Source organism: Paramisgurnus dabryanus, chromosome 17 (genome assembly GCF_030506205.2).
Source record: "Paramisgurnus dabryanus chromosome 17, PD_genome_1.1, whole genome shotgun sequence".
NCBI lineage: Eukaryota > Metazoa > Chordata > Actinopteri > Cypriniformes > Cobitidae > Paramisgurnus > Paramisgurnus dabryanus.
In genome coordinates this window covers 10,683,206-10,706,743 of record NC_133353.1, presented here as the reverse complement: position 1 = coordinate 10,706,743, position 23,538 = coordinate 10,683,206, and the positions used below count along the sequence as shown (strand labels likewise).

The 23,538-nt window shown below is 37.3% G+C and overlaps 1 protein-coding gene across 1 annotated transcript; it reads left to right on the top strand.

Moving 5' to 3' along the window:
* The first annotated feature begins 159 nt into the window (after positions 1 to 159).
* On the top strand, positions 160 to 9,809 carry samd8 (sterile alpha motif domain containing 8). The gene is made up of 6 exons (XM_065297375.2): positions 160 to 587; positions 3,892 to 4,468; positions 4,576 to 4,671; positions 4,782 to 4,899; positions 5,594 to 5,744; positions 8,705 to 9,809. Exons 2-6 carry the CDS (start codon positions 3,894 to 3,896, stop codon positions 9,007 to 9,009), a joined length of 1,245 nt encoding a protein of 414 aa, XP_065153447.1. The 5' UTR covers positions 160 to 587; positions 3,892 to 3,893; the 3' UTR covers positions 9,010 to 9,809.
* The last annotated feature ends 13,729 nt before the right edge of the window (positions 9,810 to 23,538 follow it).

The window sequence follows — 23,538 nt, the reverse complement described above, 5'->3', positions numbered from 1 at the left end:
TTTAAAATAAGTGAGTAGTCGCATAAAGAAAACACCAAACGAATCTTTAGTGTCTAATAAATCACGCATTTTATTTTAATATTCTGTGTATTTTATACACATTCTCGTATTGTGTATATATAGCGAGTAAATTAATATCACTAAAAGGATTGAGGCGTATTTGGTTTCGACGAGTATTACGTCATTAATTCCTCAACGAAGTCTCGAGTGCATTTGAGACACCCCAGTAAACCGGAGGAGTCAATAAAGTAACGCGAGAACAAATCAAAAGCTGAGATTACAAATCACTATCGCGATACTCAGATGTCATACGATGATTGTCTCTGCGCAACACCGCATGAAATCGATCACACCCCAAGTCTCTTGACCAAGAACGTACGCAAAAATCCATATATAGACATCCGTAGCCACACCCGCGGGGCGTTTCGCGTTTGACGCGACTCGTGTTTACATGCTGTTTTGGGCGTCACTGGCAGCATGGCACTGAGTCACAAGCAGAAGGGTGATGTGGCGCGAGGGCACAAGGGTTCTTGGCGAGGATATTTGAACAAGAGACGATCATTTAAATACCTTCACGGACAAACAGGGTAAGACTCAAAGCTTATTTGACAAACACACGTCACAACCTTAGCCATGCATTTATACTGACAAAACAAACATTTGTCAACGTGTTGCTTCACTCGAAGACGTTCGATCGCTTTATTGTTCACCGGCCTTATTTGTTAAGCTTATTTTATGCTTGTACATTCAAATTACTTTGTCCGGCTAAAACATTGTGAAATATTTTGAATTCGTACATGTATTTGAATCGCTGATATTCTTACCGTCTTCAGAAGTATCGACCGTGCTTAGACTCACGACCACCCGGACCCTGAAACGGGAATTAGTGGCCAAACGACACTTTAATCTAAAATTATTTCCTAATATCCTGTGCGGACATTAACCATGGTTTTACCGATGGTAATCAATACGCAAACAAAAAATAGTACACTTACTCAAATAACCATGGTTCGTTTTTGTAAAAGATTATCAAGCACGTAATGTCTGGTTTATATAATGTTAACGTTGTCCTGGTGTATTGAAACATATGAAGTAGCCTATCTATCTGTCAGATTCAAATCTGTACTTGTCTCTGTAAAGGTCTCTGGGTTTGTTAACAACAGGCTGTTTGTTCACGCATTGTTGCGGAATAGGACACACGCTGGATTTTAACAGCATCGTGTCTCTGAATCACTATCCATTGGTACCAAGTGTCAGTTCGTAACCAGTTGTTTTTAATCACTTAAAATATAAAAAAATGGGACTGTTTTACATAAAGCTCATTGATCTAACAATCCCGTCATTCTGGTCATTCTGGTTTTGACAGTCATTAACCCATAGCAGATGATGTCATACAAACTTCTGTGAAACACAAATGCAGATCTTTTAGGGCGCACTCACATTATCCCAACCAAACCAAACCATGCCTGGGCGCGATTGCCACCCCTCCCTACTCCCCCAGGTGCACGCACTCACACTGTACTTCTTATTGATCCGAGTCCGGGCGCGCTTTCGTCATTAAGATGCGATTGTTTTGAAAAAGCAGGAAGTAAAGCGCTCTCTTAACACTGGAACCCACCGTAATGATAAGTCTGTGTTTTTTTATTCGGAGTCGTTTGGTACGCGATTACAGACAGCCCTCTCACATGTCATCATATTGGTTAGTTCATCTGTCACGTGCGCAGCTCGGACATTCACGTAACCCCGCTGCGCGCATCAAAAGGTTTTTACGGAGGCAGATGAAGGTGAGTGGTCGCGCAACTGACGTCTTCACCTTTTGAATCGCGCTCAGGCGCGATTGCGCTCACACCACAGCCTTCCGCGCCTGAGCCCAAGTGAACCGCGCTCCGGCCCACCTCTGCAACCCGGCCGCGGCGCGATTAAACAATCCGCGCCCGGGCGCGGAACGGAGCGATCACACTAGTCAAACAAACCAGGCTTTGGGGGTCAAACGCGCCCGAGCGCGGTTTGGTTTGGATAATGTGAGTGCGCCCTTAGAGAAAGTCCTCTTTTGTACATTTGTATACTGAGAGCAGACCACAAATTCAATTCAGTTTTATTTATACAACTCTTTTCATTATTTTGCATTGTTGCAAAATACAATATTGTGAGTCAATACAGACAAAAACTAAATAAAGAAATTACAGAAAAAAAATATAGTATTAGTTTATTGTAAATCTTATGAAGTTTTCTTTGAGGAACTTTCAGTCGTTATAAAATTCTTTCCTCTCTTGAGTGACCGGTTTGATATTTTGCACTAAACACAAGTGAGAGAATATCAACATAAACATGCAAAGCTGTAGTTTAGCTTCAGAGTACCTTGGCATATTCATATCTTTTACATTTAGAGATGTACAGTATGCTGTTTTTAAAACATGACTTTGATTTTGGGCTAACATGACAAAGTTGCTTTTTAGTGAACTAACCATGACGGCCAAGAATCTATTTCGGAGTGGCTCAGTGTGGGTAGCACTGTTGCCTCACAGCAAGAAGGTCACCGGTTCAAGCCCCGGCTAGGTCAGGTGGCCTTTTTGTGTGGAATTTGCATGGTTCTCCCTGTGTCAGCGTGGGTTTGTGCTGGGTTTCAAAAACATGCAAGTTAAGTGAATTGGAGATGCCAAACTGTCCTTCCCTCAACCTGTGTATGGAATAAACCAGTTGTTCTCAAACTGGGGACCCTGAGATGGTGCCAGGGTCCCCAGTTTAATGACAATTTATGATATGCATTATTTTATCTTAAAGTCTGCAGAAAAATAAGGCTACTAACCAACAGCACTATACTGTATAATTTAATATGTTTAATTCAAATTTTAAGTTTGGGAATGTTTTATGTCATAGCTACATTTTATTTGGGGGGCATGAAGGGATGCACTGTACACAAGTTTGAGAACCAATGGGTCTCATTCACTAAGCATGCGTAAGCACAAATTTGTTCGTAAAATGTGCGTAGGGACATTTTAAGATTCAACAAAAACTTTCATACTAAAATTTATTTTAAATATATGCAAAACGTAAGAACAACTTGGACCACACATACCCAATAATGAGCAAGGAAAAAAGATATAAAATATATAACACAGATATATATTATAGGGTTCTTTTTCCTTGTTCATGATTATTGCGCACTTGTGGTCTAAGTTTTTCTTATGTTTTTGCATACATTTAAAATACATTTAAGTATAAAGGTTTTTGTTTTACGAACAAATTTGTGCGTACGCATGCTTAGTGAATGAGACCCAGTGGATTAACCGGTTCTTGTCATGAATATTGTCATAGATGCTGGAATGGTGTGAATAATAAATAAAGATAGAATCTATTTCTTGGAAAATCGGAAGTCAAATTTAGTTTTCATTTTTATTTGTTCATCCACCTGAATGAGAATGTCAGTAGTGTTATCTCTTGTAGTGTCTATATTGAAAGGTCAGCTTGTGTATGTATAAGATCTTTGCCCTGACGACAGGTACAAATATTTAGCAGATTGCCACTAAAACTTGATTTATGTTTTGTGATTGAATCTCCCTTAACCACTCTGATGCCGATTCAGTCATTTTTGAACTGGATACAGAGGTTAAACACACTCCCTGATAACAGTCTGAGTGTGTGTGTGTGTGTGTGTGTGTGTGTGTGTTTGTTAGACTTTCTGTACTTTAGCACTGATAGCTCCAGAATCAGCTGAATTCATTCAGCTCAGCGTTGTAGACTTTAGAAACATACTCAGGTATAACGATTATGCTGAGACCTTTGGTGTGGAAAAAACCAAAAAGTTCAAGTTTGTAGAGGACTGTACAAATTTAATGTCGAAGCCTTCATAATGTGACTATATATATATAAAAACTTTATAATTCTCTGCAGCTATGCCGGGGTCTAGATACGTCAATGTGGAGGGCTGGAGCAGCAAGCAGGTAGCTAGCTGGCTGAGAGAACAAGGATTTCGTGAATATGTGGATCTCCTGTGCTCCAAGCATCGTTTGGATGGAGCAAGCCTCCTGTGTCTCAGTGAGGCTGACTTGCGGTCTCCCCCGCTGGAAATTAAGGTGCTGGGTGACATTAAAAGATTGATGCTGGCCCTGCGAAGACTACAGAGGCAACATGCAGCCCTCACGCACTCGGGGTCAGAGGTCAGCACATTGTCGCCTATGCACACTGGTGCCGTATGTAATGGCTTTGCTGAAGGAGGTAGAAGAGACTATCAACACTCTAACGGGGTCAGGTCGATAACCACGGTTGGTGATGAACATAGCACCGGTTACTCGAATGGGAAGCGTAAGCAGAATGGCGTTCGGCTGGACCCGGAGTATTGGAAGACTGCACTCAGTACTCTCTACGCTATGCTGGTGTGCGGTGTGACATCATTTGTTATGGTGCTCGTGCACGAGAGAGTTCCAGACATGCGGACGTACCCGCCACTTCCAGACATTTTTCTGGACAGGTGAGTCGTGTTTGGAATGTGATGGTGGAGGAATGGCGTTCAGTCGTCTTGTTGTTTATGACTGTCAAGAAGAATGGCAGGTAACTCTTGATGTTTATGTGTGTTAGTGTACCCAGAATTCCCTGGGCCTTTGCCATGGCTGAAGCATGTGGCGTGGTGTTGGGTTTCTTATTGCTGTTGGTGTTGTTGATGCACAAACACAGGTAACCCAAAAACATACATGCACTTTTTTGAAAGTTCCATATGGTCTCAGTGTTAATTTCATGTTTATGGGTGTGCTTTCTGTTTTGTGTGACGTGTGTGTGTGTGTTAGGTCTATTCTGTTTCGCAGGTTGTGTAGTTTGATGGGGACGGTTTTTTTGCTTCGCTGTGTCACGATGTTTGTCACATCACTGTCTGTACCTGGTCATCATCTGCAGTGTTCAGGCAAGGTAAGGAATGCATATCTTTCGCCCTCTCTCTCTCTCTCTCTCTCTCTCTCTCTCTCTCTCTCACTCTCGCTCTCTCTTGCATGCTCTCTCTCTTTCTATTTTGCATAGTTTGTCTTTTGCAACCCGTGAGTTGTTTTTGTAGTTATCGGCTTCAGGCCTTACAGCATGTTGATCTTAACATTTCTGTTTGCAGTTCTGAAGAAATGTCACACTGGGAATATCACATACTAATCTTATTTGTATCTGTACCTTTGTAGACTTGATTGTTTTTTGTCATCATTTATGTATGCATGCATACCCTTCCCTTTCAGAAAAGTTTTATTTATTCAAAATATATTTATTGTATTCAGTTGTAAATTGCAATGTAAATGGCATTTTGTTGTTTGTAAGATTTGTAAGCAAAGCATTTTAAATATGCACACGTTCACGTTTAAAGTTATCTACGCCTAATCTCAAAATTTGTCTCCACATTTACTTTTACAGTACGTTCCAGATAAAGTACTTTGATAAAGCACTGTGCTATCAGTGTGTACATACTCAAGGACAAACATTAGCAGATAAACTACTAATCATATAATTATCCTGCCCTGAACAACATAATAAACCACCACAAACTAACACAGTAAAGCCTGCCGATCATCTATCTGTTCTGTGTACACATGTGGACTTGAATATGCATATCTGTGTGTTACAGGTGTATGGTGATACCTGGGCAAAAGTGCAGCGTGCGCTGGACATCTGGACTGGGTTTGGCATGTCTTTAACTGGTGTACATACATGTGGAGATTACATGTTCAGTGGACACACTGTTGTTCTCACCATGCTCAACTTTTTTGTCACCGAATGTGAGTACAAAGAACAGCACTAAGAGTTTTACTCATTGTATGTGGAGTGCAGTTTTTTGTTGTATTATACAATTGTATCAGCCATTTACTGGTGGGTCACAACTGAAAATGGAAATACCAATGTAGTCAACGTCTGCAGCTTCATATTTGAACTTTAAAAAGGGAAAAAACAGGATTTCATGTGTAGGCCTTTAACCCTGAGAGCTGAAACACGTATGAGTAAATGTTTCCCATCAACTAGGGTTGCTGGATTCATCTTTATTTTTTGTCATGCCACTGCTTTGTTTGTTTAGTTACACTGAAAGAATATCTGGCCCGTACTGCTGAATATTAAATATTGGTTCACTTGCAACATAGAAATACACTGTTTGTGCTGATCACTGTATATTTTGTGCCTTGAGCATACAACACAATTCTAAATACACAAGCCAAACACTGTGGGGTGTTTTCCCGGACGGGTATAAGCTTAAGCCAGGACTAGACCTTAGTTTAATTAGGAAATATAACTAGTTTTAACAAACATGTCTTACTAAAAACATTACTTGTGTGCATTTTGAGGCAAAACAAAGGGCACTGATGGGTGATTCTCACGAAATCCAGATTTCAGAAGGTATCCAGCATAAGATTTTTTTTTAAAAACCATTGAAGCCAATTTTTTTTGCACATATAAGATAAAGGTCTGAACTTACTATAACCATTATTTTTAGAGGATTTAAAAATATTTTCTACAGAATTATTTACATTTTTTTTTTAGATTATCATTATCAAAAATTATCATTACTGCAACATGATATTACATTAAATATATGCATTTACAAACTCATGTTTCGGTAATGAGAACTAAAAAGTTGTCTAGGTACTATGACAAACAAAATTTCAGCTTTTATCTGGAGAGAAAAAATAAGAACTGCTTACCTGGTAGCCATCTTGAGTGTCACAGTCAATGATGTCCCTTCCAACATTTTTTTTTAAATGTTATTTCCTTGAGGGCTTAAAAAATAATTGAAAATTGTTGTGGAGGATGAGAAAATTTTTCTTGGACACATTTATATTCCTTGTTATTGTCTCTACATTTACCAATGATCACCAAATACCACACGTTTCTTTACTGTAAATGTGTACAGTATAACATGCACTGAAGCTTTTTAGATTTTTTAATTATAAATATTTCCATGTCAAAGAACCCAAATCCAGTCATGGACATGTTGCGGTAATGAAAATGTTCCCCTTAAATGTGGAAAAAGCAAGAAAATTGGTTTGTATGATGTCATTTGAGATCATGTTCAAATAGTACATGAAGAGATGTTTGTAACTGTATGCTTCTCAGTTTGAAACTCTTACTTTGCATTTACTTTTTTATCAAAATGTTTCATGACACCTCATAAGTCTAATTTCGCGAGAATCACCCATGGCCTAAGGTATTTTAAAATACGTCAGTGCAAGTTGTTTGCAGTTTGGACAGCTCTTACATTTATTTTAGTCTAAGACTAGTCTAATCCCTGTCCGGGAAACCGTCCCTATAACTATACAAAACAAAAACACGTCTGTACAACAAATTACCTAATATTTTTCTTTTTTCTTCTCATGTAAATAATGTTTCTTCTTGTTCCGTTTGCCCTTTGTAGTTTATCTACTACTAAGACAAACAGTGTCAATGTTTCCTTTTTAAGGACATTTTTATTTACTTAAAGAGACACTCCACTTTTTTGAAAATATGCTCATTTTCCAGCTTCCCTAGAGTTAAACGTTTGATTTTTACCATTTTGGAATCCATTCAGCCGATCTCCGGGTCTGGCGGTACCACTTTTAGCATAGCTTAGCATAATCCATTGAATCTGATTAGACCATTAGCATCACGCTTAAAAATAATCAAAGAGTTTTGATATTTTTCCTATTTAAAACTTGACTCTTCTGTAGTTACATTGTATACTAAGACCGACGGAAATTAAAAGTTGCAATTTTCTTGGCCAATATGGTACAGTAACATGGCTGCAGGAGGCGCAATGATATTACGCAGCGCCTGAAAATAGTCTCCTTGCTATTGAAAGTAACCAAGGGGACTATTTTCGGGAAGTGCGTAATATCACCACGCCTGCTGCAGCCATGTTACATCAACAAAGTAGAAAATCGCAACTTTTAATTTTCTGTCGGTCTTAGCACACGATGTAACTACAGAAGAGTTTTAAATAGTAAAAATATCAAAACTCTTTGGTTATTTTTGAGCGCGATGCTAATAGTCTACTCAGATTCAATGGATTATGCTAAGCTATGCTAAAAGTGGTACTGCCAGACCCAGAGGTCAGCTGAATGGATTCCAAAACGGTAAAAATCTATTATATAACTCTAGGGGAGATGGAAAAAGAGCATATTTAAAAAAAAGTTTCCCTTTCATTTTTTGTTACTTTTATAAGATGATCACTCTGCACCCATATACTGTACCTACACTCGCTAATTCGGTCATACATGCCCTCCTGTGCTCTGCAAGCAAATGATGGCTTGTGGTGCCATCACAAAAAAGCACAAAATCCAACTCACGCACCCTCTTCTGGACCTTTCCCCGCTGTTGAAATGATCTGCCTATTACCACAAGATCAGCCAATCAGATCTCTTTCGTTAACACCTGACCCTGCAATACATGCACTTACTTTTATTTCTCCTATTTTTCTCTTTCCTACTCTTTCCATGTATATATTATACAAATAAAGTGCTAATGTACGACTCAAATAAAGTGCTAATGTACGTTCAGCTCTTTTCTTGATTTGACTTGCTTCCATTGTTTAATTTGTAAGTCTCTTTGGATAAAAGTGTCTGCTAAAAGACTAAATGTAAATGTAATCTTTTGGGGTCAGAGCTGGTGTCCTAAAGCAGAAAAATGTTCTCAAAAATTATTGCTTTTAATACATCAATATGCATTAAATCCCCATTTAGTGCTTTGACTGATATCTTTTTTGGGGTTTTAGATACACCACATAACTGGAACTTCATCCACACCATGTCTTGGGTCTTGAATCTCTTTGGAATCTTCTTCATCTTGGCGGCACACGAACATTACTCCATCGACGTCTTCATTGCGTTTTACATCACCACCAGACTGTTCCTGTACTACCACACGCTGGCCAACACACAGGCCTATCATCACAGTCGCAGAGCGCGTATCTGGTTCCCTCTCTTCTCTTTCTTCGAGTGCAATGTGACCGGAACGGTTCCAAACGAGTACTGCTGGCCTTTCTCCAAACCTGCTTTTATGAAGATCTTTATAGGATAGATCATCTTTATGGGTTCTGTTTTTGATCTTTGGATTTTGGGGGAAAATATTTATTTATTTATTGCACTTGTTCACTTGTTTGAAACCCCTATCGGCAATTACACCGTAAATCGGAAATTTTGGTTTTTTGGTGGCTTGAACTTGTTTTTGACCATGTCTGCCTGTTTACTAGTCTATAAAGCATTTGGACTACTTAATTTAGCAATATTAAAGTTTTCTTTGACTTCTTTAAAGCAGATTCCAGAAGTCAGTCATTAAAGTGCACAACATCAGAATTATGTCAAACGGTTAAATACAGTATCTCATATATAAACCTTTGCAGTATAAGATACAAATGTTGGGGAGGAAAAGATACAAATGTTGGTTTAATCATCGTTTAATTATTTTATACTAATACCTCAGTATTAATTGCTCTATGGTGCCATTTATTAGGTCTGGATACTTAATAGTTCAAACTAAATGTCTTTTTATAAGATAGTATTTGATATAATATTTGTTTTACTAATTTTGACATGTTGCTACTAACAGTTTGCATTTTTATATGCTGTAAAACTTTTTTTCCTGTGATTCCAGAAAGAGATTTAAATTTGTAAATGTTTTGCCAAAATCTGCACTAGTATTACTGTTAATAGCCAATATTTAATGCCTTTATTAAAAGGAAGTTGCAGCATTTTTTTACCATAAGATTAATGTTTTTCAAAACACTGCTGTATGTGTACATGAAATGTAATTAAAGTTTTAAATAGTTTAGAAAATCGTAAGATTATTTGACTGGAATAATAAAAGTTTATAAGCAAGCACTTTCGTTTGTGCGTGATGTACTGTAAAAGTATATACATTTCATGAGTACTTGATAGTGTGCTTGACTTGTTTAATCATAAATAAACTGTTAGCTCAATTTTGATTAACATAAGATAACATGAGTATAACATAAAAAACAAACATTATTTTAATATTTAAACATCCCAATAAATTCCTACTGATTACTTTATTGTATGCACTATACATTTGACTTATGAGAGTTATTATAAATGACAACATTTATATTTAATCTAGACTTTAATGTTTGTAATTCAGGTTGTGTTTATTCTGAATGACTTTCGCTCCGCGTGAGTGTTTACGGTGCTGCTGTAGCAAGTGTATTTAACATCCAACGCATGTTTAAAACAAATGTAACATTTATATTTTATTTTAAAAATAGCTGAACATCAATTAGGCTTCTATAAAAATGATATAAAAAGTGTCCATTCTGTGATCCCAACAGTAACTTAAACTACCTGCTTACTGTATATCGTTGTGCTCTTTTCAGACTCCATTAAACCATGCTTACCATGTTTCGACCAAGTTTAAGTCGAGATACATTTTGTACTTTCTTCAGAATGACCCCTTAATGTGTTTAACTCACAAGTTGCTAATTAAGCAAAACTTTTGTGTTTCTGGTTTCCTAAAATCTAGGCACTCAACATCTCTAAACCTAAGAGAAACATTACAATGTTGTTCATTACAGTGTTTACATAGATCTTTAATTAAGCCTGTCACAGTCAATAAATCATTATTTACTTAAAAAACATCACATGAGTGCACAAACACAAGAAGAACATTGCATCTCATTAGACAACTTAGACAATTAAAGGGGTGGTGGTGGTTATATACATAAACACACACACACACACCCACACAAAATATATATATATATAGAGAGAGAGAGAGAGAACGAGAAAAGGGTTCTGTGAAAAGTTCTTAAATTGCTGTGTTTAATCGAACTTCATCTTGTCTTGCATATCATATTGCTCGGTACATCTCTGCACAACATGGTAACTGCATTTTATGGTTCATATTGGATTTCTTAAGGATAAAATATTAAAGGATAAAGAAAACTGTATGAATAGATACAGTTAGGAACGGTTCTGTGTATGCATTATTCAATAATTATTTACATGCTATTTTATATTTGTAACAACAATCTCTTTGTTAATATCTGATTCTGTTTGTTCTCACTTTCAGTTCAAACTGTTTGTGTTGGCCACAGTAGTGCTCTACTGTAACGGCTGCTTCTCTCCCAATTTAGACCTCACGGATGACGGTAACAAAAAGATTGTGTTTAATGTTTGTTAATAATGTTTATATTTTGGGTCCCACTTTATGTCTTTCAATGCATGTAGTACTTACTCTATATAAGAAAAGACATTTAATACATTGTAAATGTGAGTACATTTTAGGGGGTTGGATAAGGGTCAAAATATAAAAAATGCAGATACTCTATAACAGTGGTCTTTAATATGGTGCCCAGGTTGCCCGCACAGATTCTGTGAGTTGCCCGCCAAAGCACATTCTATTAATAGCCTTAATTGTAATATTATCACATTTTTTTTATATTAGCTTGGCTTCTTTTATGTATGCTAAAATTTTAAACAATGATCAACAAGTACAATAAAATAAAATCAACAAGTAAAACAAAAAGGTTTTGAGTTGACTATATAAAAAAAGATTGTTTTATCCATTGTGGTAGCCCTTGTTCACAAAAAGGTTAGAGACTGTTTACATTTGTCTTATGCAAGTACATAGTTAAAGACACCTGATAAAAAAGTGGGACAGTATTGTTTATGAGATTTAAGTTAAAAACATTCCTATTGATTCTTCAGGATGTATTGACATGGATGGAACTTTCCACGAGTATAACTCTATCTGGGAGGATGGAACTTACACCTGTGTATGTATCCAACCAGAGCCCAGGTGTTGCCCAAGGTACATTAGCGTCATATACCTTGTGTGCACATCGTTCTGTTGACACTTTTAAATTATGACTATTAAATATTGCCCACTTCTGAGTGCAGTATAGTATTTATAGCTTCTGTTTTGCTGAGAATTTGCTGAGAAATTTATTTTTTTATCTTAAATTGTAATGGGGCTGGTTTTAGTGGTTTGTGAGTGTTTATTGATCATATGTAATTTTACTAAAGTAAACTGTAGTTTTAATTTTACAGTGTGACTTATTCAATCCCATTGGTTGAGTCTCTACATTACATAATTTCAATAGATTTTGTTTTTAAATTATAGCCAACTTTAAAAAAAAATGTATTTACCTTATTTATTTATATGTAAAAAAACAATCTAAGTTGTCATTAACAAACTTCTCAAAAATACTAAAAAGACTTGGAGAACATTTTTTTATATTATTTAAAAAATCTACATTTCTTTACAATGTAATTAACACAGAAAAATCATATAAATCTGCCAAAACATATTGTTTGTAGCGATGAGGTGAACGCTGGGAAGGAGGACGAGAGTTTTGATGACTCTGACCTAGTCGATGAAGATGGTGACGAGTAAGTTGATTATGAATTATAGCATCTTGTAATCTGTTTCTCAGTTTTCCCAAAGTATGGAGAATCTTAGTTTTTAAAGTTTTAGTGCATATAAATCTGCTTAAACATTTGTGTTTATAGGAGAAGTTTTGAAGCTATTGCAAAATTTGACACATACATTATAGCTTACATTTATGTTGTACAAAATATAAATGCACATTTTCTTAAAGAGAAACTTCACCCATTTGCATTAAGCTGTGTATACGGTAGTTATAAACCCAGTAATGTTTTTAAATGGTCGTGCATCATTTCCCCTGTTTCCCCTGAGACGGGAGAAATAATGGATTTCAGTGTTGCACTTCCTTCTTTCAGTGATGTAAAAATCATCATTTTGCATCATTGAAAGAAGGAAGTCCTATATCTTTGTAGAGGAGGGTGAGACTACAAACACTACTTTTCTCGGTCAAATAGGCACCTAATTCGAAATTTATGTTAAATTTCAACTACAAATATGATCCACTTTTAATAAAGATTAATGTTTCCACGGGTGAAATGCTCCTTTAATAGCACTACTAATGGAATGTCCCAATTATTGCCCTACAGACAATTTTTTACAGTAAGCCTCACTTTGAAATGAATATTTGCTTAATAGCACTATACAATCTCTCACCATGAGAGAAAATTAAATGTCAGAAATGTACATTTGGGTTTGCACGTTTATGTGTTAGACCTTTATTTTTTTGTATTGTAACAGCTGGATTACTACAACCCACATATGCAAGAAGTATTAGACAGACAGTGCATTACATCTTACCTGCCACATGTGGGCAGTAAAAATAGTAAAATACACATAGTGAATTACATTTAGGTTTAGCAGAGACTTTTATTCCAAGTGACTTACAAAGCAACTTATCTTAGAAACGCAATAATATGAGAAGTTTCAACATTTCTTAGGGACACTAATGTGGAGTTGGCCCACCCTTTGCAGCTTTAACAGCTTCAACTCTTCTTGGAAGACTTTCTACAAGGTTTAGGAATGTGTTTATGGGAATTTTTGACCATTCTTCAAAAAGGACATTCGTTAGGTCAGACACTGTTCCCAGGAAACAGACAAGCTTCAGTGTGAACGTAAAATGATCTGGGATCGCTCCCGGAAAGTGGACCTAGTAACATTGCCTTATAGATACCCGGAAAGCCCTCAGTGTGAATCAGATGCAAAAACAATGCCGTAAGGGGCGTGCCATAGTGAGGACGCGCGTGTCATGGCAACATGAAGTTATGGTTCAGCTCTTTAAACGAGGGGTTTACATGCAGTTTAACATTAATGATGAGAAATGTCTGCACATCTGGACTGAAGAAGATATCAGGTAGCTCGTCACTATCCGCGCTGAAGCGGAGGTCATTCAAAGTTGCTTTATCTTGCTGGAAGTAGCCATCAGAAGATGGGTACACTGTGATCATAAAGGGATGGTCATGGTCAGAAACAATGCTCAGGTAGGCTGTGGCATTTAAACGATGCCCAATTGGTACGAATGGGCCCAAAGTGTGCCAAGAAAATATCCCTCAGTCCCTTACACCACCAGCCTGAACCGTTGATACAAGGCAGGATGGATCCATGCTTTCATGTTGTTGACACCAAATTCTGACCCTACCATCCGAATGTCGCAGCAGAAATTGAGACTCATCAGACCAGACAACATTTTTCCAATCTTCTATTGTCCAATTTTGGTGACCCTGTGCGAATTGTAGCTTCAGTTTCCTGTTCTCAGCTGTCAGGAGTGGCACCCGGTGTGGTCTCCTGCTGCTATAGCCCATCCGCCTCAAAGCTCGAGGTGTTGTGTGTTCAGAGATGCTCTTCTGCATACCTCGGTTGTAACAAGTGGTTATTTGAGTTACTGTTGCCTTTCTATCAGATCGAAACCAGTCTGCCCATTCTCCTCTGACCTCTGGCATCAACAAGCTATTTGTACCCACAGAACTGCAACTCACTGGATGTGTTATTTTTTGGACCATTCCATGTAAACCCTAGAGATGGTTGTGTGTGAAAATCCCAGTAGATCAGCAGTTTCTGAAAGACTCAGACCAGCCTGTCTGGCACCAACAACCATGCCACGTTCAAACCCTGCTGAAAAAACAGCATACCAGCAAGACCAGCATATGTTGTGTTTTGGTGCTGGTTTGCTAGTGAACACCAGCTAAACCAGCATCAAACCAGCATCAGCATTAGCACCAGCTAAACCAGCACCAAACCAGCATTAGCACCAGCTAAACCATGCTGGTCCATGCTGGTTTGATGCTGTTTTTTTCAGCAGGGAAGTCACTTAAATCACCTTTCTTCCCAATTCTGACGCTCGGTTTGAACTGCAGCAGATCGTCTTGACCATGTCTACATGCCTAAATTGCTGCCATGTTATTGGATGATATTTGCGTTAACGAGCAGTTGGACAGGTGTACCTAATAAAGTGGCCGGGGAGTGTATACTGTATATATACATATCCCAGGTGATACAGAAGACTAAAGCCAAGCAGAACATTTACTACAAAGACAACACACAGCATGGATGAGGATTCAGACGAACACAACAGTAGAACAGAAAAATAAAAAATATAGACTTGCACTTTGATGCTGAACACCTGAATTTTACTGAATTTGTTATAATACAATTTCAAGAAAATACAATTTCATTTCCAACTGTTGGTGCAGAGCCGGCCCTAGACCTTTGGGGGCCCTAAGCAAAATTTCGTCGGAGGCCCCTTTGACCGTTTTAAGTAAGGCCTAAAGAAAAGCAATGACTACCTTATGACTATACTGCACATATTATCTCTACTATGTTATTTTTTTTAAATGTGTCTATTAAATTATGTTTTAATTATTCTATGTATACTGTATGTTAATGATCTTTTTTACATTGCTGGTCCTGAGTACGTATTTCGTTCTTATGTGGCAACATGTAGCCTACAGAATGACAATAAAAGACCTTGGGCTGGTCCCGGACAGGGAATATCTTAAGACAGGACTCGGCCTTAGTTTAATTAGAAAACATAACTAATTTGAACAAAAATGCCTTACTAAAAACATTATTTGTGTGGATTTTGAGGCAAAACAAAGAGCACTGGTGTATTTTAAGATATGTCAGTGCAAGCTTTTTTCAGTTTGGACAGCTCTTAGCCTACTTTTATTTTAGTCTAGGACTACTTTAATTCCTGTCAGGGAAACTGCCCCCTTGAGTTCTTGATTTGAGTTCCATGTTTGATGTCTAACAGGAAAAAATATGATACCACTGACTGAACTGAATGGCAGTGCAGTGCAACAAACACACACTGATGAACTTGCTAAATAAAAAGACTTTTCACTGACCATCAAAGAAACATTTTTAATTGACACCAGAGTTTAAGAGGCACAAACAACAGCCTATATATAATTTGAATGAAATTGAGTAAATAGAATAACATTTAAATAAAATATAATATAAAATAATAAATATAACACTTAAATGTTTAAATTTTTCAAATAAACAAAATTAACAATAATATCTAAAACATCACAAACAAGGTTAATAGTACCTAACATTCGCCTCACTATATATTATCCCTTACGTAAATAGCATAACAAAAGTTAATAGGCTTGTTTGAGATGAGCAAAATCTGACACAAACATAGGTTTGTGGATAATAACAATTAACTTGCAAATAATATTAATAATTGAAGATTAACAATTAACATTGCATTCATAACATTAATCTAACAAAGCTGACTACTGTATGTCATATGCATTGCTATAGTTTAAATATTAAAGACTGAACAGTGACATTATAAACTTTTGCAAAGGCCAGCAGGTGGTTTTAAAAACAGTTCGCTGTCTGGGCATGTACCACCACGCATATGCGCATGAGTTTGTTTACTCTTACACATAAAACACTTTAAATTCAGACGTTTAACAATATAATTACACTAATGACATACATATGTAGAAATGACAATGGCATACGTGAAATATAAGCGTAACAGAATTAATTTACCACGTTAAACCGTTTAAATATTAATTATTAAGCTTAATATACCAATTCACGTTATGATGGCAAATATAAGAAAGAGAAGTCAAACAGAACACAGGTTTGGTCATTACCGAAGTCAAATAAGATCCACTTACTTCGCATTTACGCACAAACACACATAGCATTAAAGAAATTGTCCTTAAAGCAACAGCAAAAGTTCGCGTCTGTATCAGTGATCTGGCTCAACTCAACTTTGCGTTCTGTGGGCGGGATGCTCGCCTGCACATAGATCGCGGGCACTGATTGGCTGCTGCGCTGGATGTTGTGTGTCAATCAATCTCGGCAAGAAAGAGATCTTATTTATTAGCGAACTTTCATAATAACTATAATAACAAGTAACAGCCTTTTTAACATTGCCATAATAATAAATAATGAATATTTATTTTATGTTACTTTTGATGAATGATTTTTTTCAACCACTAGCTAAGTGATGGCCCTAGCTAGGGGGCCCTCTGCTGGCCACGAGGCCCTTTGCAATTGCAAGTGTCGTTTAGTGGCTGGGCCGGCTCTGTGTTGGTGATATCACATTTATTAATCTCACAACATTTATGTTTTAGTAACAGTAATGAAGATGTGGAAAACTCAGACGAGTATCTTGACGCTGTCCAAAACGCTATCGCTGCCCTTCGTGATGGTGCTGGAGAAAAGTAGTTGGTAAGTTGGTTTTCAGTTTTCCTAAAATCTGATGGGTCTCACCATTCTAAAGCAATTACCCTACTGTATACAGTAACACAAATGGTTGATCAGAGAGTAAACCTTTATTATAGTTATTATAAAGTTGATTAACTGAATCTCAAAAAAGATTTTTATACTTCTTAGTACAGTCCATACATATTTATATAATTTCAAGAAGATATTATTTAAAATTGTATTTTATGTGTTGGAACAGGTGAGGGATCCTGAGGATGAAAAAACTATTCCGGAGGGACTGATTTCATTTCTTTTACATGATTACATAAGTTTCCCATTAAATACAAGTTAAATAAAAATAATAAACCATACATTGTGTTTTTGTGAAAATACCATAATACAAACAATACATATATTAAACATAAATGTAAATATTTTGATATTACAGATTATTAGATTGATTATCTGTTCTTGCACCAATCAGAGAAAAAAAAGTCAGCAATGCACATTTGTGTTTGTTTGTGCCTTTATGGAAAATTATTCTGTAAGACCTAATTGTTGCAATGTACCTACAGTACATATGAAAAAGCATCTAAAAATTAAATTGATTATAATTTACCAACTCTCTTAGCATCCTGGGTGTAAATTACTTCCTTTCTCCATGCAAACACAATCTGAGTCTCATTAAATAATACCATCCTGGCTATTCCCAGCACGGTTGTGTTTCGTCAAAGCGCCAGTGTGGCCCACAAGTGGGGGGCAGGGGGCTGCGTCCCCCCCACAAGTCACTGGTCCCCCAAACAGAATGAGATTTTAAATTTTTATGAGATGAGATTTTTATATTTAAACAATAATAGTAATATTTATTCATTAAAAGCATAAGTAAAAAAATAAAATACATTTGTATAATGTGTTAAATAGAATTCGATCTTAACCCCTCCCCTCACCTTTACCCACGGTTACGCGCAGCCGCACTACCATCCATCTGACGTGCACATGACGTCTTGTTCGCTCCTGTTCAGCAATGCATGCATGAAGAAGAAGAAAGTTGGAGACGAAACTCACAAACTAGATGGTAAAACTCAGTTAATTATAGGTTTTATAAAGGGTATTGTGTCAAGCTAAGATAATCACTATAAGGGTTTGAATTGGGCCGGGGCCGTCAGGGGCTAAGGCTAAGCCCCGGCACTTGGCTGAAGGTCTCGCTCTGCTCTTGCCAGTGTACCCGCTGCGCTTGTGCGTGTGCACTCGCTGCAGTGGTGCGTGCACTCGCTGCAGTGGTGCGTGCACTGACGCGAAGGGAATAAAGTGTTTCCATTCATTATGGGGCATACTCACCAAACGCAAGTTCAACGATTTGCGCGAGTAGATTACATACAAAGTCAATGCAAAGACGCAATCAGACGCTTCCTCGCAAATGGTGCGAATTGGGCGGTGCAATTGCCACGAAAATATGCGCTTTTCCCATTAAACGAGTCTTCATGCAAGTTGAAAATATGCAGCTCAAGCAAAAACTCAGAACTTCAAGAATGCGCACACAGGATCATTTGACATTGTAGAGATTTGTGTGTGTGTGAGAGCGAGAGAGAGAGAGAGAGAGAGAGAGAGAGAGAGAGAGAGAGAGAGGTAAGAATGGTGCCCACGTCGAGAAAACTTAATAGAAGACTAGAAACGTGTTAAGGACTAAAGTATGTATGTCACTCATCTAATTACAGTATGTTAACTGGATAACACTGGATATAACTAAAATTATGTATTTCAATTACACAAATCAAACGTTGATCGATCGATACTCATCTTTGATAGATTAATACTATTCCACCATCTGATCTTTAAATTATTTGCAGTTTTTAAATCATAAATAAATAGTAATAAATAAGAATAACTACTCCAAGTAGTATTAAAAGAAAAGGGGAAACTGTTGACCATTAGATTCAGGCATAATAATTTTTTTAATTGTGCCACCCTAAGATTTGTACTGGCCCCTTTGTGCCCCCCCATGAAAACAATCCTGGGGCACCACTGCACCGACTACTCCCGCGAAACAATGGCTGAATCCCAAATCGCATACTTGCTGAGTAGGTACTGAATATCACTGAGTACCTACTTAACGAGCACTAAGACCGTACGTACGTTTGCGTTAGTATGGACAGCATCCGCCATGTTGACGTTATCATGTGACCTATAATGTAGTAGACTTGTTCGAGTTCATGCGGAACCACAAGAACCGACAGGAGGACGACATCACAATGCAAGAGCAACTCAAAATCCAACTTCTCCATATGATTTCTGGAATCGCTCTCACGGTACTTTGATGTCATCCACCTGTTGGTTCTTGCAGCGGTGCATGAACTCAAACAAACCTAATAACAGGCATGAAAACGTATGTATGAGGGACAGGTGCAAGATCATTGAAAAAGTTTTTTCAATCAGCTGAACAAATTCTTAATTTCTAATGGTTACTTTGACATTTTTCAATCTGGTTTCCGACCACACCACAGTAAAGAGACAGCGCTCATTAATACAGCCTCAATACAGACACAGGCAAACTATCAGTGCTGGTGCTACTCGACCTCAGTGCTGCTTTTGACACTGTCGATCACAACATACTTCTTGACAGGCTGGAAAACTGGGTCGGGCTTTCTGGGATGGTCCTAAAATGGTTCAGGCCATACTTAGAAGGGAGAGGTTATTATGCAAGTATAGGTGGACATAAATCTGAGTGGAAATTGACTCCCTGTGCAAATGCATTGATGAAGTTAACAGTTGGATGTGCCAAAACTTTCTTCAGTTAAACAAAGAGAAAGCTGAAGTCATTGCGTTTGGAAACAAGGATGGAGTGCTCAAGGTGAATGCATACCTTGACGCTAGGGGTCAAACAACTAAAAATCAAGTCAGGAATCTTGGTGTGATTCTGGAATCTGACCTTAGTTTCAGTAGTCATGTCAAAGCAATAACTAATCAGCATATTATCATCTGAAAAATATTGCAAGAATTAGATGCTTTGTTTCCAGACAAGACTTAGAGAAACTTGTGCATGCTTTCATCACCAGTAGGGTGGATTATTGTAATGGCCTCCTCACTGGCCTTTTCAAAAAGACCATAAGACAGCTCCAGCTCATTCAGAACGCTGCTGCCAGGATTCTGAGCAGAATCAGAAAATATGAACATATCACACCAGTCCTCAGGTCTCTACACTGGCTCCCAGTTTAATTTAGGATGGATTTTAAAGTATTATTAATGGTATATAAATCACTCAATAAATTAGGACCTCAATACATTGCAGATATGCTCATTGAATATAAACCCAACAGATCACTCAGATCATTAGGATCACATCAGTTAGAAATACCAAGGATTCACTCAAAGCAAGGAGAGTCAGCTTTTAGCTATTATGCCAGTCGCAGCTGGAACCAGCTTCCAGAGGAGATCAGATCATGTGCTCCAACAGTAGTCACATTCAAATCCAGACTCAAAACACATTGGTTTAGCTATGCATTTTCCGAATGAGCACTATGCTGCATCCAAACTGATTACACTATATTGTATACTATAGGTTGCATTATAGTGGGCTCTAGCTTTATTGTGTTTGGTATGTCTACCATCATTTACCAGACTTTTACAAGATCATTTGTCCATGTTTTTGACTCTGACAGTCATTGTTACTGTTTTTTGCCATAAGTCTTCACTGTCTATTCAAAGCTCGGGGGCCAACACATAACTTCTAGATTTATAAGCATCAATAAACTGCATTTTAACATTTTATAATGCCTAGTCATACTTCTGTTTTTTTGATGAAAGTAACTCAAAAGTAACGCAAAAGTAGTGTAACTTATTACAGTTCAGAGTCAGGAATATTGTAATGTAACTAATTACTTTTTGAAATGACAGTAATTTGTAATATATAATGTATTACACTTTAGAAGTAACTTGCCCAACACTGGTGGTTAACAGTAGTATCAGATGTACTTAAAAACATACTAAAAGTTTACCAAAGTTTGACTCCAAAAAAGGCCCCATTTTCAAAATGGCGGCCGTCAGGTCCTTAAAATGACCATTACTACCTTGTATTCCCCCTAAACCAGGAATACTGGTGCCGGATATATGTGCGAAAACAAGTAAAAGTAATTGCATATTTCTCCTTTCCCAATTTTTTTTACCTATGGTTTCTGTAGTTTATAACCATTCTTTTAATTCCAATAAAAATAAATTAATTAGAACTGTGTGGTAGCCTATACTGTAAAATAAGTCATATATATATGTGTATATATATATATACACACTCACCGGCCACTTTATTAGGTACACCTTATTTGTACCGGGTGGACCCCTTTTGCCTTCAAAACTGCCTTAATCCTTCGTGGCACAGATTTAACAAGGTACTGTAACATTTCTCAGAGATTTTGGTCCATATTGACATGATAACATCACGCAGTTGCTGCAGATTTGTCGGCTGCACATCCAGGGCACGAAGGTCCTGTTCCACCACATCCCAAAGATGCTGTATTGCAGTGGTTCTCAAATGGGGGTACGCGTACCCCTAGGGGTACTTTGGGGTATTGCAGGGGGTACGTGAGAGAAAGTGGAAACTGACATTTAGGAATAAATCAATAAAATCAGTAAATCGTGATGATAGTATTTTTACATGACATTAGGACTACACAAAGATGCATTTAAAAATCATAAATTTAACTGTCACCCTTACCTAAGTGTTTATACTAAGTATTTTACGGTAGTCTCTGCCAAAACACGGCAGCAGAGAAGCGGTTGCTATAATTACAAAATCTCACAGCATAAACAAATCAACGCACACAGCTCAACAGACGGCGGATTTGTGTACAATGAAACATCGCAAATAACAGACTGTAAAGTTCCGCATGCATAAAGACTCAAAGTAATTCAAACTGGAAACACTTTAGATTGACAGACGATCAAACCGCCATTCTCCTAATAAAGGCGCATCACTTTTCTCTAAGGGGTTATTTTGAACGTTAGAAATGCGCGTTAGTACTTCATTTTCTTAAATAACCATAAAATCAGCCATCGCGTGTGACGTTAAGGGACCTGTTATAGTCCCTTAAGTTTAATAGTCAGGGACGTGCACAGGAATTTTTAGGGGCAGTTGCTTTGACCTAAATAAAGGGCACCCCCCCCCCCCATTTTCTTTTTTAAACTCACGGCCTATATGAAGGACTGAGAATAACAGGGTCTTTATTAAAATCAGCAAACATGTTTGCCTGATGCCTACCAAAAAAAATTGTAGCCTAGGCTGCTTGTCTGCAAGCTATGATAGCTATCTGCTATCTGTCTGATTATTTAGGCTTAATTGTGGCAAACTCAGCCTAGATTCATGAAGATTTTAACAGAGGTAGAAAGAGTAGCCAAAAACTTTACTCAAGTAAAAGTAAAAGTACAAGTAACTAAATAAATAATTACTCAAGTAGAAGTAAAAAGTATGCAATGAAAATAATACTCAAGTAGCGAGTTACTATATTTACCCATGAAAAAAAATAAATCTAGATATAGACCAGTTCAAAAGATGTAAACACTACTGGTCCAGAAACACTTCCTGTTACAGTTTGTGACAGTAATTTTTTTATTTCACATATATTATTTTCTTTAAGATGTTTGTTTAACTTCAATTAAGTCAGGTGTATGTGTTAGACTTGACTTTTGTATTGTAACAGCTGGATTAAACAACTTACATATGCAAGAAGTATTAGACAGACAGTGCATTACATCTTACCTGCCACATGTGGGCAGTAAAAATATTAAAATGCACATAGTGAACTACATTTATGTTTAGCAGACACTTTTATTCCAAGCGACGTCTTAGAGAAGCAATAATATGAGAAGTTTCAACATTTCTTAGAGACACTGCCTGTTTAAGGCAAGAGAAACAATTGTTTAATTTTTAATATAAACAGCCGGCTTTTTTCTTCACCCGAGTGCCTCTCACGAACATTATTAGATTTTATTACACGGCTCTCTGGAATGCTTGATTCTGATTGGTCAGTTGAGACATTTGCAGACTCGTTCTTTTCAAATAATAACCGCTCCAAAATAATAACGCATAGCCGGACTACTTGCACAAGTAAAATCGCTCCGCGCCAATAAAGATCAATAAAGATTACTGTCTGTTTGGCGCCATCTTGTGACGAACACTCGAAAACCACGACAAGACACAGAGAGCTTACTGAGACTGAACTTGACAAAATAGAGCATGACAGCTACAAAGCCAACACACACAAAAATACAGAATGGGCATTAAAACTTCTCAAAGACCGGTTAAAGAGAAAAAAATGGAGACAGACAAGTATGAAGCAGAGGATCTTAATAAGGTATTACGATCATTTTATGCATCTGTGCAAAGTTTCGCGGAAGGATAAAAGTGTTAATTTAAAACAAATATGCCAATAAAATGTTTCAAATTCCTATTCATGTCCAGTTTTTTTCTTATGTGGTAAGTAGCCGTGTAATAAGCGGGATAAGGCAGCCGGTAGTTATTGGGAAATAAACCCCTTCAGTGTGATACAAGAC